Raw genomic sequence first — 16347 nt, forward strand, 5'->3', positions numbered from 1 at the left:
GACCTCGAGAGAGAGAGCTGGGGGGGCAGTTATCCAGAGAGAGGGAGAGAGTTTTGAGGGGGATCATCCAGGAAGACAAAGCGAGGGCAGAACAGAGGTATCTAATAAGAGAGAGGTCCATCAGGGGGGCTATACAGGAGGAGAGGGAGAAGTTGGATGAGAGGCTTTACTGCAGGGAGAGAGAGATCCGGGGTGCCATTCAGGAACGAGAGAGGGCTCAGTGGAGGTCCCCAAGAAGAGATGACGAACAGCAGGCCGAAGTCCCAGTAGTGAGGGGGAGGGCCGAAACCAGTCACCCGTCGGGGCAGAGGAGCCAAAGTGAGGACGTCTCGGTAGTGAGGGAGAGAGAACCGAGATACCCGCAAAGAGACAGGGGGCTGAGCAGCTTAGGCCGGGAAGACTGGTATTCAGACAGGCCAAGAGAAATCAGGTTCGTCCCGGACGAGAGGGAACGCCTCGGGGGGAGACTTTCCAGGGCCAGGGAGAGGGTGCTGAGGAGCGCCGTTCAGTGCGAGAGAGAGAGCCCCGAGGAGAGGTTTTCCAGGGCCAGGGAGAGGTTACTGAGGAGCGCCATTCAGGGCGAGAGAGAGAGCCCCGAGGAGAGGTTTTCCAGGGCCAGAGAGAGGGTGCTGAGGAGCGCCGTCCCGAACGAGAGGGAGAGCCCCGAGGAGAGGTTCTGCCGGGCCAGGGAGAGGGTACTGAGAAGTGCCAGCCAGAACGAGAGGGAGCTCCCCGGGGAGAGGCTTTGCAGAGCCAGGGAGAGAGTGCTAAGGAGCGCCGTCCAGGGTGAGAGGGAGAGCCTCGAGGAGAGGCTCCCTGTTAGAGATCGGGAACTCAGGGACTTACTCCACGAAGGAGGAGGGCCAGACGAGAGCCTGACCAGGGCCAGACTACGGGTGCTGAGGAGTGCCTACCAGGACGAGAGGGAGCTCCCCGGGGGGAGGCTCTGCAGGGCCAGGGAGAAAGTGCTGAAGAACTTGGAGCAGGACGAGAGGGAGCAAGCTGGCAGCAGGCGATTAAGGAGGGCTAGGGAGAGAAATGTCAGAGAGAGCTGCCAGACAGGGAAAGAACGCATCGAAAGGCAGCTGTTCAAAGATGTCGACCTGAGAGAGAGGGCTGAGAGGAAGGGAGTCAGGAGGGAGAGAGAGCCGAAGGGGGCCATCCAGAGGGACGCTGACAGAGCCGAGAGGAAAGGAGTCAGAAGAGACAGGGAAGGGGTTAGGGACAGGAAAAGAACGAGTGAGAGTCCCTTGACTGGGGCTAGAGAGACGGAGAGGGGCGCCCATCCCGCAAGTCACTCCAATAGGCAAGTAACTAAGCCCGAGCAAGAGAGCAGGACCTTCCAGCAAAGGAGAGAGAGGACTCGCAGAGGCCTACAGAGAGAAAGAGAGAGCCCTGGTTTTCTGGGAGAGACACGGAGTCTTCGGAAGGATCTTCAGGGAGGGTGTGAGCTCTCTGAGGCAGCCCATGACAGATTGTGTTTGAAGAATTCGTTTAGGGAGACAGGGAGTCCAAACTAAGGAGTACTAGATTTGGGAGCAGAGAACCTAGAGGGGGAAAACTAAGGGGTGGGATAGGTATCACCCTGAAGAAAAAGAGCTGAGAGTAGATTGTGCTGGGGGAGGAGGGAAGGAGAAATCCAAAAATTTAGGGGAGACAATTCCTGAGAGAAAGTGATCAGAGAACCCTTGGGGAAAATCTTCCTCCGGGGAAGTAAAGGCTTTAAGAAAACTGGAGATGAGGAAACTTGAGAGGAAAAAATTTTAAAGATAAAGGAAAAGTATAGAAGAGAAATCTGAGGGGGGGAAGATAATTATTGAGACAAGTTAACAAGGAAAGCTTCCATTAAGATAGGAGAAAGGGAAAAAACAGCTAAGATAAAAGGTACTGATAATCCAGCAGCTCATTTTTCCCCACACACACACTATTCCCTGAGCAATTTAAGGGAAAAAAAACTTGACCCCTTCCCTGGCTCCTTCTACAGGGGAGGGGGGGTGGGGGGGAAGCTACGTCTTTCCCTCAGTCTGAGCAAAAGGTCTAATTTCCTGCTTAGCCCTAAGACTTCTTACTTCAGTCTTCCAATTTGGGGTTCCTGGACTGGACAGGGCACAAGCCCTGCTTCCTTTTTCAAAACACTCTCCTAATCCTCTCTTGAGTCATCATGTCTACCAGCAATTATAGCTTCAAGAATCGGTGTGTGTCTATCCTGTGCTGCAAATTCTGTAAGCAAGTGCTCAGCTCTAGGGGGATGAAGGCTGTCTTGCTGGCAGACACTGAAATAGACCTTTATTCTACAGATATTCCTCCAACCAAGTAAGTCAAGCTGACCAGGTTTAAGATTTCAGTTCAGTGGTATACACCTCTCCCTGCTCCCCCACCCCCCCACCCCCCTTTAACTAGAAGGGGAAAGTTGAGGTTGGCCCTGTGGGAGACAACAATGAGGTTATCATTTTGGAGTGCCAGCCACTCCCAGCCTTAGATTTAGTATCTGATGATCCTGTTGGAGCAAAACTGAGTGGGCTGAATGTCTGGACATGGTCTGTGGTTTAGCCATAGTGGTCAACTATGATTCAAGACTCCAGTTCAATTACAACTGTGTGACCACATAGCCTTTAAGTCTAAATGCTGCTACTATTTCATTGTATCTAGTATTCAGCGACTTAGTGGACAAGTCCTATGTGATGCTCTTCATTATATTCTAAACTTTGATTTTAATTGAATGGGAAAATGAAGGAGTACTTTTGAGGGTTTGATTGACCTGAGGGATGGCAAATAGCTATTCTTTATTCTCATTTAGGACAGAACTAAAGAAAATAGATTAAGATAGAAAGAGCTACTAAGATTTACTATAATAATTTCATGATAATTGGCAGATTCTATAAAAGGTAACCAAATGGGATTGTGGGATCTTTTTAGCTGTACTTCAAAAATAGGACAGTTGCTGATCTGTCTTTATTGGGTTTGAGTTTGATCCTGCTTACAGGCAAAGGAATGGGTTGATTACCACACATTGGCCATAAATTGTGTTTTATCTAAAGCTTAGAAGCACACACAAAAACTTTTACAATATCAATCCATGTATCTGTCGAGTAACCATGGTATGATGGTCAAATTATAGTAGGCAGAGTATTTGCCATGAGGTAAGCGATATCAGTATTATTATCCCCATTCTGAAGAAGAACCTGAGGTTCAGTGCAGTTTCTCAACTCATTTAGAGTCACAGACTGGTCTATGGCAGAGCCAGACTTCTGACTCCTAGCTTCCATGCTTTGTCCAATTGACTACATTGCCTCTGAGTTCATATTTGAGGCACAGAAGTGAAAGTTAAAAAAGCAAATGACTTGCTGGTTATCTTACAAGTTAGTGCTAATGGGTCTAGAATAGAACCAGGAACTTTCATGTTGATTGCTGTTCTTGTTAGCTCATGAGAGATGGGGCTGTAATAATGTGTTGAATATATGTGGATCAATGAATACTAGAAAGAGAAAAAAGTGAAAGATTTATTAGAAGTTCATGACAAGTTGGCAGATGTTAAATTTATGAAAAACAATGTAGTTTTGCCGGTAGACAGGAGAGTAGACTAGCTGGCTTTTTAAGGTCTCTTCCAGGCCTTTGAATCTACCAAATCAGTGCTGCTTCACTGATCAAAAGAGCAATTAACTATCCTTACATGTTTTCCCTTCTAGTGCAGTGGACTTCATTGGAACCTGTTATTTTACTGAAATCTGCCAATGCAAACTGAAGGACATCGCCTGTTTAAAATGGTAATTTATGGCACTGTTTTACTTTACCTGTGGATTGGAAGGACAAGTGTTGAAGCTGAATTAGAGTGAAATGTAATGGGTTACTCTTAGCACTGGTTGCCATCTGTGGGTTGAACTGTGGATCCCTCTTCCCTATAAAAGGAACATTTAAAAGCCATTCAGAGAAAATAACTAGAGGAAAGTTTATTAAATTACAATTTGAAATAGCAATTGGAGCAGCTAGCTGGTGCAGTGGATAGAGCACTGACTCTGGAATCAGGAGGACCTGAGTTCAAATTTGGCTTTGAATACTTAACATTTCCTAGTTGTGTGACTGCGCAAGTCACTAACTCCAATTGCCTCACACACACCAAAAAAAAAAAACAAAAACAAAAACAAACACTTCAAGATGAAGTATATTGGAAAGACATAAAAAGGAAGACAGCATAGGGAAGTTCCTAGGGCATTAGACTTGAAGTCAGAGACATTGGTCTTCAAATCCAGCCTCTCAGACTTTTTATTGACAGTGTAACCTCGGACTTAACTTCTTAGTTTGGTCACCTATAAAATGAGGGGGTTTGACTCAATGACTTCTAAAGTCTTTTCTAGCTCCAACTATTAAGATCTTATGAAAAATAGTAACATCATTCTACTTATCTGCTGTTTACCATATGACCAGATAATAAATGCTTTATGGAAAATTCAGATCTTCTTTCATTAGCTGGCTAACACTGAAAAGGGTGAAAATTGTTGCAAATTCCACATTCATTATAGATTGACTTTACTTTTGAACATTTTCAAAGACAGCCAAGTCTAAAATTGGAGTAGCCAGCTTGTATTTGGTTTTCAGGGACACATGTTGTCCTCCTATTGCTCCATCTGGTAGATCAGTTCTTGGGTGGCAACAGAGAACTAGAACATACAGGAACTTTAAATCACAGGAGTGACTCAAACTAGCAGAAATCTTGGATCTCCAGAGCTAATGATGTTTGTTCAGTAGATAGTAGAATCCAGAGTGTCCTAGTATCCTATATAACAAACTTCAATCACTGTTCTGCCTAGAAATAAAAAGGCACAGCTGGTATATAATATTAATTTACTTTTACATTGCCTTTGACGTACATCAGATCAGTTGATCCTCTCAACAGACTTGTGAAATACATAGTACAGGAAGGTTTATCCTTATTTTTGGCACCTTAGACAGGCCATGTTACATAGTGACTTATCAAAGTCTCACAGCTAATTCAAGAGAATCAGTACTTGAACTTGGACCTTGTTACCAACTTCATTGTTCTTTTCATTGTACCACACTGTCTCTTTACTGCTGAGTATCTAAAAAGGTTGTGTTCTGAGAATTATAAAAGAAGACATGGTGAATTTTTGTGTTCCTCTGTTCTACCTGGTCAAGATATTTTTGTAGGAAGTAGAATCTTTTAGTCGTCATTTTATTGCTGAAGCTCCAAACCCTCATAATAGACAGCTTTCATGAATTGGGTTGGCTAAAAATAATCATCATCGTCATCATCATCATCATCATTTGGTGAGCAAACTTATGATAATGAGTTTCTATGCACTTATATGATATGATATTATATAATAATGAGTTTCTATGCACTACTCTTTGGAAAACAAGCTTTTGTTCCAGACTCAAAAGCCTTTCCAACCTAGTGGGACATTATAGAGTTCACATTCTATTTAGGATGATAACATTTAAGAATCCAGAGTCCCTATAACCTACATGGCTCATGATGAAGCATAGAGTGGAATTTTAGTAAGAGTCTATAAAATAAATTTAGAAATGGATTGGTGTAAAGAAATAATTGCTTCAGGTATAAATAATAAATTAGACAAACATAGCCTGATTTCTTAACAGATATTAAGAATAAATAAAACATTAGCCAAGAAGTTTGAGGATGTAATAATATAAAATAGTTGCTGCATTTTACTTAGAATTTTAGAATTTAGAGGAAAGCAGAGTTCCCTAATCTAGAAATTTCAACTGCGATATTCCCATCACTTTTCTACTTGAAGTAGATGCTGCAAAAGTAATACCTGAACTCCCAAGTTTGCTTAGTATGACCTCCCACTACCAGTTGTCCATTGCATTTGGGGGAAGTTCTAATTCATAAGGAGTTTTCATTTATGTCAATTCAAAATCTGATTCCCTGTAACTTCTAAAATAAGTCAAATCTCTTCTACGTGAAGACACTTAATATATTTGAAGAATGCTATCTGTTCCTGCCAAGCTCTCTCTTCTCTGGGCTAATTATTGCCAATTCCTTTTACCCTTAGCCCATGGGAAAGGGAAATCAAAGAGTCTCCAGGGGCAGTGTGTTACTCCTGGAAGTAGCTCTAATTGTTAGGAAGTGTTTCCTTAAATTAAACCAAAATGTCCTTCTCTGCAATTTCCTTATAGCATGGTTTTGAGTTCTACTATCCTGGTTATTCTCTTTAAATCCAGTTTGTTAAGGGTCTTCCTTAAGTATGACACCCAGCACTGCACACTCTACTTCAGGTCTACAATTCACTTACATTTCTGTAAATTGCATAACGTACATCTGTTGATATGTTTTTCTTTTTTTGGCTGCCACATCACATTGATGATTCATATTGATCTTGTAATTTCCCTTTCTTCTTCCTCCTCCCCCATGAATGTTAGCTCCTTGAGAGTAGGGACTTTTTATTTTTCTCATTCTTTCCACATCACCTAGCACAACACTTCCCATTTATCCCTTAGCATTGTATTTTGGGCACAGTAGGTAATTGTTTGTTGGAATTGAATTATCTGCTCTAGCAAAACCTGTATCTTTTTCACCCAAAATGCTTTCTAACTATGTTCTCCCATTCCCTCTCCCACCACAATACACAATCTTCTACAGTTATTCATGTAGTACATCTTTTTTTAACCAAAGGATATAATTTTATACTTGTCACTATTACATTTTATCTTGGTGTCTTTAGCCTACCATTCCAGCTAGCCATACTATAAATAATAACTTACATTTGCAAATATGCAAAGTACTTTACTATTTTATCTCAATTGTATCTCAAAACAATGCTATAATGTAAATACTACAAGTGTTATCTCTATTTTAAATTTGAGGAAACTGAGGCTCAAAGGGCATAAGGGACTTGGCCATCATCATATAGTCAATAAAGATCAAATGCAGAATTTGAAACCATCTTATTGACTCTAATACCAGCATTCTGCCTAGTGTGCCATACTGCTTTTCCAGATTTCATTATCAAAAGTATTTAGTTGTCACTCCCAATTTTATGTCATTTGCAAATTTGTTACATATGCTACCTATCACTATGATTATGTAAAGTTATGACAATCATGAAAACAATGTGATTTAATGGAAAGAATATTGGTTTATCTAGCTTAATTTTTTTATATGTATTTTCTGTTATTCTCAGATTATAGTTCAACTACACTATACTAGAACTTCTTTTTGGAAAGCTGTCTCAGAATATATTCTATTCTCTTGTTGTCTCTGTCCCTGCTTACACTCAGCATTGAGGTACATTGACAAATTGACAAACCATTTTCTCCACAGTATGTATTAAGTAAAATTATTAAAAGATATATATTATTGAATATGTTAGAGAAATCTTTCATTTTATTGCATTATTTGGGGATCAGGTAGCTAAGTATTTTATTAAATAATTGCTTAATATTTGTAATCACAAATAAAAGATCTAGAAACTGTTTACAGAGAGGGAAAAAAAATGTTGACTAGGAATCACAGGGATCCTACCCAAATCCTGATTCTGCTTTTTTCTATCTTGTGTGATCTTGCACTAGACACCTCAAAGTGCTGGGACTCAGCTTTCTCATATAAAAAAAAGTATGGACTAAATGACTTCTGACAATTCTTCCACCTCTTAAGTCTGTGGTTCTCTGAATTCACACCCCTCAAAACTTGTGTTATTGAGGAATAGAAGGCAAAAAAGGGATAGGAATTGTTATACAAATAATTTGTTTACATTGATCTAATTCATTGCTTAGCTTTGCTGTTATAGATATAACCATAATATAGCCCTAAAGTACCATGAACCTACCAGACACACCCCTTTTTTTGTATCCCTTGGAGTTGTAGAATAGCTGAGTTCCCATGTCCTCAGTTACCTCATTTGTAAAATGAATGGAATAGATTAAATTCTTTAGGGCCCTTGTAGGCATAATATATCATGATCACAGAATCTCAAATGTTCAGAGTGGGAATGGAAGTTTGAAGCCCTCTAATATAGTCCATGACTTAAGACTCCCCCCTACAATATTGCCTACAAATAGGTTTGATTGGAGGATGAATGGAATGTAAAATCCTTGAGGCCAAGGACTGTTTCATTGTTGTCTTTTTATTTACCTCACTTAGCACAGTTTCAGGCTCTTCATAAGCACTTAATAAATGCTTTTTAAATGAACAAATATTATTCAAAAGGTGATGATTCTTGTTTTATGTTTTAGTGGGAACATTGTAGGTTATCATGTGATCGTTCCATGCAAACCCTGCCTTCTTTCCTGCAACAACGGGCATTTCTGGATGTTTCATAGTCAGGCAGTTTTTGGTATCAACCGGTTAGACTCCACTGGTAAGAAACATCTCTTATCTTATCCATAAAACACAAACATAATTCAAATTGTCATTGTTAGCTTCAGGATTCTTTGGAGGTTTTAATAGATTTAGAATAAAGCTACATAAAAATAGTTATCTTACCAGGTTTAGAATAAAGCTATATAAGAATATTTAAAATCATTTGCTAATATTTGTTCCTAGGTGGCTATATAGTAAAAATGTTATTGCAGATTGAACCAACTATGCACATAGAAATTAATCTATTTTTAACAATGACCTCTCCCAGGAAGCTTCCCCTAAATTACTGGACTCTGAGATATCAATTTTACTGCCTATGTTAAATAAAACCTTGAAATTACTACTGAAATTTAAAATCTTTCTTCTTAAACATTCACTTATGGAGAGTATTGGCAAAAATTTATTATCATTTTGTGTTTGTTTTCTAAGGGTGCAAAGTTACCTAGATTCTTTTTTTTATTTGATTAATATTTTAATTATTCTGATCTCTTTTCCAATATATATGTTCTTACTCCAGAGAGTTCTTAAAAGAGTCTTTTGATTTACTCTGTGTGTTTATATTATCTCACATTTAAAAATAATTTTTCATGTGATTTGCTTATAATAAGGACAGAATTGCTTTATTAGTGTAGAGAATGTAAATATCTGACTCTTTAAAAAACAGTTACCCTTGATAATTACTTTGGTAAGAAATTATGCTTTCAATGCTTTATGGATATTTATACATGATGCATGATACATAATTGCTTGGAGCCATTCAATTGGTCATGTTAATACATCTTCTAATTGTCTAATATTACCTTAGCTTTGAAGAAAGCTTGATAGTCTGTGTCAACAACTAGCACTAAAGTTTTTACTATTGCTCATTTTTTAACATAAATTTTGTACTTAAGAAGTTTGGTGGGGGTTTTTTAGGAGAAAGAAAACCTTGGACTTAAAAAATGGTAAAAATTTTATTGTGTTAAAAATGTGTATTACTGAGTCCTCCCCACATGCATTTTCTGTAGAGTGAGATTCATTCATCACCTGGGACCTAACCTTGGTTCCCAAGTCATCATTCAAGTTCCTAATTTAAGAATCTAGTAGTTAAAACAGGCTGTTTGCACTTAAGTGCCAATCTGAATTCCCTCATGTGAGATTTAAACTCCTCTAATTTAAGCCCCCAGATGTATATTTGTGGTAATCATGGGTCACATGGGGCACATTAAGAGAAGTTTTTGCTTTGATACCATTTTTCCTGAATTCAAAACACAGAACTTTTTTTTTTAATTCACTTTAATATTGCTTAATTTTTCAAAGATAAAAGCATTGCATTATTCCATTCACATCAATCTAATCCAAGAGAAACAGATGTATCACAGGATTTCCTTCCTCCCTTCTTAACAGAGAAAGGAAGGTACTGCTTCTGTCAGATTCAATCTCTTAGTTTATTTTTCCTCCTTTGAAACAATTGTGCTAAAACTACTTCATGTCCCTGAGTATTGACTCCAAGAATCCTTCATAACATTGATACTGTAATTGAAGCAATTTTTTTTCTAGAAATTTGCTTCTGATGGCATGGAAACTATCTTTGCAAGTCTCCTGGGTAGCTGGTCAAAGGAATATCCATGAAATCTTAGAAAAATCTCTGACTTCAAAATGATGTCTCTTCTAAACCCAAATATCACTTCAGTTAATATTATACTAAAAATCACCCCAGAAAGATTATTATTCCCATATTATGGAGAATTCCCAGAGAAGCTTTCAAAGCCTTCCTAGATAACCTGTTCTAAAATTTCACAACTAGTAACATTAGCAAGTTTTTCCTAACTCTTAATGGGTCCTCTACAAATTTATGTTAAGCGGAACACTGCTCTGCAGTCTTTAATCATTTCATGATCAACTCTCTCTCCTGTGAATACTTTCACTCTTTATGAACAACCAAATTTAGTCCCACCTCCTTACTCTCAGATGAATACTGCCTTCTTAACTTCCTGAGAAAATTGAGACAATCAGAAATGGACTTCTTCAGTCCCTCCATATGTGCCCCAAACTTTCTATATCACTTTTTTTCTGTCTTTTTGCCTTCTCATCTTAGAAGAGATGTTGGGTTTCCTTAGAAAGGCCAAACCTTCCACCTACCATTTCATTCATGTTCTCCCAGCTCATCTTGAAACTTATTTTATTTATCATTCTTTCTTGCCATTCTCACTTCCCCTTCTCACTACCCCTGGCATCTTACAATCTCTTCCTTTCCATTGGTTATTTCAAACATGATCAAGCATAAAGCCTAAGACTGTGCTAATCTTGCCTTGAGCTACTATATCATTTCTCCTTCTTTCTTTCAATCTTAAGGAAGAAAGGTAAAAGAGTATCCATTTTATTTCCTCACTCTGCAACCCCTGGCAAATTTCTACAATAGTTTCATAGATTTAGAATTGAAAAGGAACACTTATAGGTCATCTCAGACAATTCTTTTATTTTACAGATGAGGAAACTGGATGAGGCCCATGGAAATTAATACAGGTAGTAAATGGCAGAATGGGGATTCAGACTGAGATCTTCTATCTCTAAAGTTAGTGTTCTTTCCATTGTACCATACAATCCTCTACATCCTAGTGAAACTACTCTCAAAGATCATAGCAATCTTATCTTTTTTAATAATAGCTTTTTATTCAATCTTAAAGTAGTTCAAGATTTAGCCAAGTTCAGGCATAGCTAACGTGGTTCCTGAAAGTTTCCACTAGTGTGCAGGTATTGGTTCTAAATGGTAGAGGGTGAATTACAGTTAGTACTGAAGAAGGACCAGCCTAAGGCCCAGATCACAGAGATGCCCTAGTGGAAGATGAATATATTGGGGTGAGAAATCTTCGAACAGATGAAAAAGAGGGAGGACTGAATGGGATTGATTGGATGAAGTATTTCTCAGAATTGAGCCACATGATTCCTGTTCCCAAAGCTGAGACCCTGTGGAGAGGGGTCAAATGATCTCTGGAGGGATAAACTTCGAACCCTGGGATACGGAAGTTAGTGAAGTTGCAGGAAGTTATGTGACCTGTGGAAGGCAGCCAACATTGGTGACCATTGGTCAAGGATGGTTAAGTCCTTTTAGTCTATCCAATGAGAGGCTCGGGTCTTTTGCTTTTAAGTCCTGGACAAGCCAAAGCTGGTCAGGTTCCAAGAGTACGTGGTGGAAGTTGGGATGGCTCTCAGGTATGTCTGAGCCTCTCCCTGCAGGGATTAAAATATAAATGCTTTCTCTTTGTGTTTAAAAAAAAAGAATAATAGTTTTTTATTTTTAAATTAAAATAATTTTCAACATATATTTTTGTAAAACCTTGTGTTCCAAATTTTTTCCCCTTTTTCCACTCCCTTCCCCTAGATACCGAGTAATCCAATATATGCATTGTAATCTCATAATTGACAATCTTATAGCACTTTTTTTAGTCCTTTTGCAGCTACCCAATAAGGATTTGATCCTGTTGATAACTCCCTCCTTTGATATTCTCTTCCTTAGGTTTCTATGTAACTGAACCGTTACAGTCCTCCTTATACTGCTGATGACTGCTACTCTTACCTCTTCTTCACCCTGATCTCTAAATGTAGAAGTTCCCCAAAGTTCTGCCCCCGATCTCTTCTGTCTATGAATTCTTATGTCAGGGCTTCTTACATTTTTTCTACTGACAACTCCTTCTCGCCTGAAAAATTTCTACATGATCCTTGGTCTATAGAAACATAAAATAGCTATACAAATCAAATATTTATTGATAATAAATCATAACTTCACAACTCCCAATTCAGATATGAAATGCCATGTGGTGTCATGAAACCACAATTTAAGAAGTTGGGCTCATTACTATGCCTCCATCTATTTCTCCTCTGTAAATGACTCCCTAATTGAGATCTTCCCCTTCACCCCTTCCCCCACCTCTCACCTGAGCACTAGACTTAAATTTCCTACTCACTACTTGTTATCTTCAGTTGTATGTCCAAAACTGAATTAAGCATATCATGGTGTTTCACAGTTTGAAGAGATCTCAAAGGTCATGTTCTCTAACCCATCCCTGAAAAGTGGTCATCCATCCTCTGTTCAAAACCTCTATAATGGATAATGGCCTCCCAAGATGGCTATCTGACTGCAATTTCCACACATTTTCCCTAGCTTTGCCCTGTGAAGCCAAGTAGACATTCCCTTCTTCCTCATCCCTCTTACTATTCAAAGATAGTTATTAACTTCTCCTGAAGTCATCTTTTCTTCAGCCCTTGAATGGTATGATTTCTAGTCCTTTCAAAAGCCTGATTACCTTCTTCCAAATGAATTCCAGTTTGTCAATATTCTTCTTGAAATTGTGCCCAGAATTGAACACAATACTCCACAATAATTTGACTAGATTAGAGGAACTATTATTTTCATTGTTTTGGACTTGGCCACACTAAATTTAGTATCAGAAGTTAGCATTCCTGAGTTTAAATCCTACTTTGATACTTTCTACCGTGTTTTCCCAATAATAAGATACTGTCTTATTAATTTTTTTGGACAGAAAAACACCAGAGGGCTTATTTTCAGGGGAGGGCTTATTTTAATGAACATTGACAGCAATTTTAATAAACAGGTAAATGTGAACAAAAAAAGTACCTTTATTCAATACTGTTTTAACCCCATCATGCTCCCTGAGTGCTCTTTCTATCCTCCATGATGCCCCCTGAGTTCTTCTTTTATCCTCCATCATGCCCCTTTTATCCTCCATCATGCCCCCTCACTCCTGCTTACATACCGGGTTTTTATGTTGTCCTGCCTCAGCTCTCCTCCGCGGCACTGCTCTCAATGGCGCCAGCAAGCAAATCACTGGGGAAGAACAGGATGACGCGCTCACTGCTGCAGCTCTGATTGGATGCAGCTCGGAGCGCGGCGTGCGTTTCACTGGGGGGGAAGGGAAGGGGACAGTGCATACAGAGGGTACTGTAATGTAGCGTGTAGCACAGGGGATCACCTTCACTACAGTAGCAATCTCAATAGGGCTTATTTTTGGATGAGGGCTTATTTTAGAGGAATCTTACACGGTAAGGGGAGGGCTTATTTTCGGGATAGGTCTTATTATCGGGGAAACACGGTCGTTTTGAGACTCCCAGGAAAGTCATTTAACCTCTCTCAACCTTAGTTGCCTCATCAATAAAATGGGGAAATTAATAGCACCAAGATTGTTGTGAGGATCAAATGGAATAACACATGTGAAACACTTTGCAAACTTACAGTCACTATATAAATAATACTATGTCTCTTTTAATACAGTCTCTAGTCAGTAACTTTTTTGGTTCCTCTATCACCTTCTTGAGTCAAATTGAATTTGCTATCCACTAAAAACTGGTCTTTTCTTTTTTCTTTCTTTCTTTCTTTTTAACCAAAGCTGCTCTTTTAACTATACTTTGTTCCATTCTCTAATCATATGATTGATTTTTTTTTTTAACTTAAGTATAAGCTTTCATATTTTACCTATTAAATTTCACCCTTTTAAATTCAGGCCATTTTTTTTTTTAATCCTGATTCAAGTATCTTATTTGTTAGCTTTCCCTCTTAGCTTCATATCATCTACAAACTTGATGAGCTGGCTCATTAATCCCTTCAGCTGAGAATGTAAGAGTACTGATAAACATAAAAGGGTCATGGAGATATTACAAGAGTCTTCCACTAGAAACTTCCCTTTAGGTTGACAGTGATAAATTTATCACTACTTTCTGGTTCATTCAACCATTTCCAAATCTGCCTAACTGTTGTATATTAACATTTAGTCCATACTTTTCCATCTACTAAGGATCTAAGACTTTGTCAGAGGACTTGTGAAACCCAAGTACACTTCACTGGTAGCATTTCTAAACTCTGGGTCATACTCAACTAACCTTCCCTTTTTAGATAGGGTTATTAAATTGATAGCTCAGATAAATGTTGGAGGTATAGTTTTCCTTAAATTGTCTCACATTTCTTTCATACAAAACATAGATGAAATTAGACAGAAGTTATGTTTGAATGACTACAAATAAAGAATAGTTGTTAATAGTTCAAATGTCTGTTTAACCTTTTTAAAAATAATTTGGGTAAAGACATAGATGTCATGCTTATTGAATTGCAGATAATATATAGCCAAGTAAGACAAATTAAATGACAGAATCAGGCTTCAAAAAAATGTTAACAGGTCAGATTTGGCCCATTGTAATAAGATGAAATTTGGTAGGCATAACTGTCAAATCTTATCTTTGTGTTAAAACAATCAACTTCAAACAAGATGAAGTATGACTAGACAACAGCTAGTCTGAAAAAGATCTGGAGGTTTTAAATGACCACAAGCTCAGTAGGAGCCAATATTGTGAAAGTTAAAGTAATCAAGAAAGATCCAAAATCCAGGAATAGGGGATATACTCTGGTCAGATCACATTTATAATATTAACTATTGGTAGCACTGAAATCCATGACCTGAGAGCCTTTCCATTTCTGAAATTTTGTGAACTGTCCAGTCATTATTAGAGTGTCCATTGTGTCCAGAATAATTCTTATTCTTTGACAGTTATTCTCTGTCTTTTAGTATGTATATGTATGTTTCCATGAAATCTGAGCCTTAAAAGGAGGTTACTGTTTTTTCTACCTTTCTATTGCTAGAATCTGATCCTACGACAATTACTAAAAACTGTTTCCATTTTGGCATTAAAATATAATCTGCCACTTTCTGAGAGTGTATCATGTTATAACTGACGCCAGAGCCTTCCATACCTATAAGGAAAAAAGTTCTAGATATTTCCATTGTAATTGAGGGCACACATCCAATTCTATTCCATATACTCAGCCAACCAACCAATGTCAATGATGTACTAGTCCTTGCCTTTAAGGAGTTGATATTACCCATCAAATTAAAGTATTTAGCCAAAAAAGGAGAATATAGATCTTGTGAAATCTCCAGACTTGAAAATCAAAGGAAATAAATTAGAAAATTGTCAAACTATTAAGCTTGAAGGCCTAATATTAAGCTGAACACAATCCTTAATATCCCTTCCATTAATGAAATTTTAGAATGTAATTCCTGAAGTTTAAATAGACATCATTATATATTTTAGTGTAAAATTTACTTTTAAAAAATTAGATCTGGGATAAATTATATTGACTAACAACTGCTATTTTGAAATATTTTTTAAAAATCATATTGAGTTAGTATCAGGATTAAAGAATCCACAGTATAATAGACTCCTGGAATTGGAGACAAAAAACGTGAGTTCAGATCTTGGTTCTACTCATTTCTGTTGACATCATTTCAGGCAAACCACTTTACCTCTTTGGGCTTAAGATTCCTGATTTGTAAAATGAGACAGATTTGAACTGGATGGCCACTAAGGTCTGTCCTTGCTCTAAAACCTATGAAAAGGAGCCTGACTTCATTAATTTGATGACATTTTCTTTTCAGGTGTAAATCTGCTACTTTGGGGCAACTTGCCAGAGGCAGAAGAAAGTACAGATGAAGACATGTTAGACATTTCCGAGGAGGAATGTATTAGATGAACGGAAACAGTGATGTGTATATTGTATTAAGACTCTTTTTCCTATTTTAAAAAAAATCCAAATATATTAATGAATGAACTTTAAAACTGCAAATAAACAAACCAAAGGATTTATTGGAAGTTTTTTCAGAATGCAAAGATTATATATGTATTGATTTGCTCAACAGCTGCCTTAGTTTGGTTTGTTTCTTTATAACTATAGTTCATTTGGACTTTTTCATTCTGGTACATTGTTAACTTTTCAGAAGGAGAAGATTCTCAATTTCTTTCGAGTGTCCTTGTGTTCTTTCATCTCCTAATCTAAGGAAATTTTGCTTCCATCTTGATGCTAAATGATTTTAATTTTAGATATCTAGGACAAGTACAATAGTACCGACAAATAATCCAATCTTAGTGAGTTTTAATAGGTGATAATAGAGCAGGCTGTCAAGTTTTCATAAGTATTTTCTGTCTGTATCCAGAGCAAGAATCCTTATAAAACTGGCAAG

At 38.0% G+C, this 16347-nt stretch overlaps 1 protein-coding gene across 2 annotated transcripts; it reads left to right on the top strand.

The window, feature by feature from the left end:
- The first annotated feature begins 63 nt into the window (after positions 1 to 63).
- FAM72A (family with sequence similarity 72 member A) lies at positions 64 to 16129 on the top strand. 2 transcript variants are annotated; one of them, XM_051998511.1, is made up of 5 exons: positions 2155 to 2313; positions 3687 to 3764; positions 8215 to 8339; positions 10809 to 10846; positions 15766 to 15848. In XM_051998511.1, the coding sequence occupies exons 1-4, from the start codon at positions 2162 to 2164 to the stop codon at positions 10823 to 10825; spliced, it is 372 nt and encodes a 123-aa protein (XP_051854471.1). In that variant the 5' UTR covers positions 2155 to 2161; the 3' UTR covers positions 10826 to 10846; positions 15766 to 15848. The 2 variants fall into 2 exon arrangements, with proteins under 2 accessions (XP_051854470.1, XP_051854471.1); XM_051998510.1 differs by lacking the exon at positions 10809 to 10846 and having other exon boundaries at positions 64 to 2313; positions 15766 to 16129.
- Positions 16130 to 16347: the final 218 nt, after the last annotated feature.

Source organism: Antechinus flavipes, chromosome 4 (assembly GCF_016432865.1).
Source record: "Antechinus flavipes isolate AdamAnt ecotype Samford, QLD, Australia chromosome 4, AdamAnt_v2, whole genome shotgun sequence".
Lineage (NCBI taxonomy): Eukaryota > Metazoa > Chordata > Mammalia > Dasyuromorphia > Dasyuridae > Antechinus > Antechinus flavipes.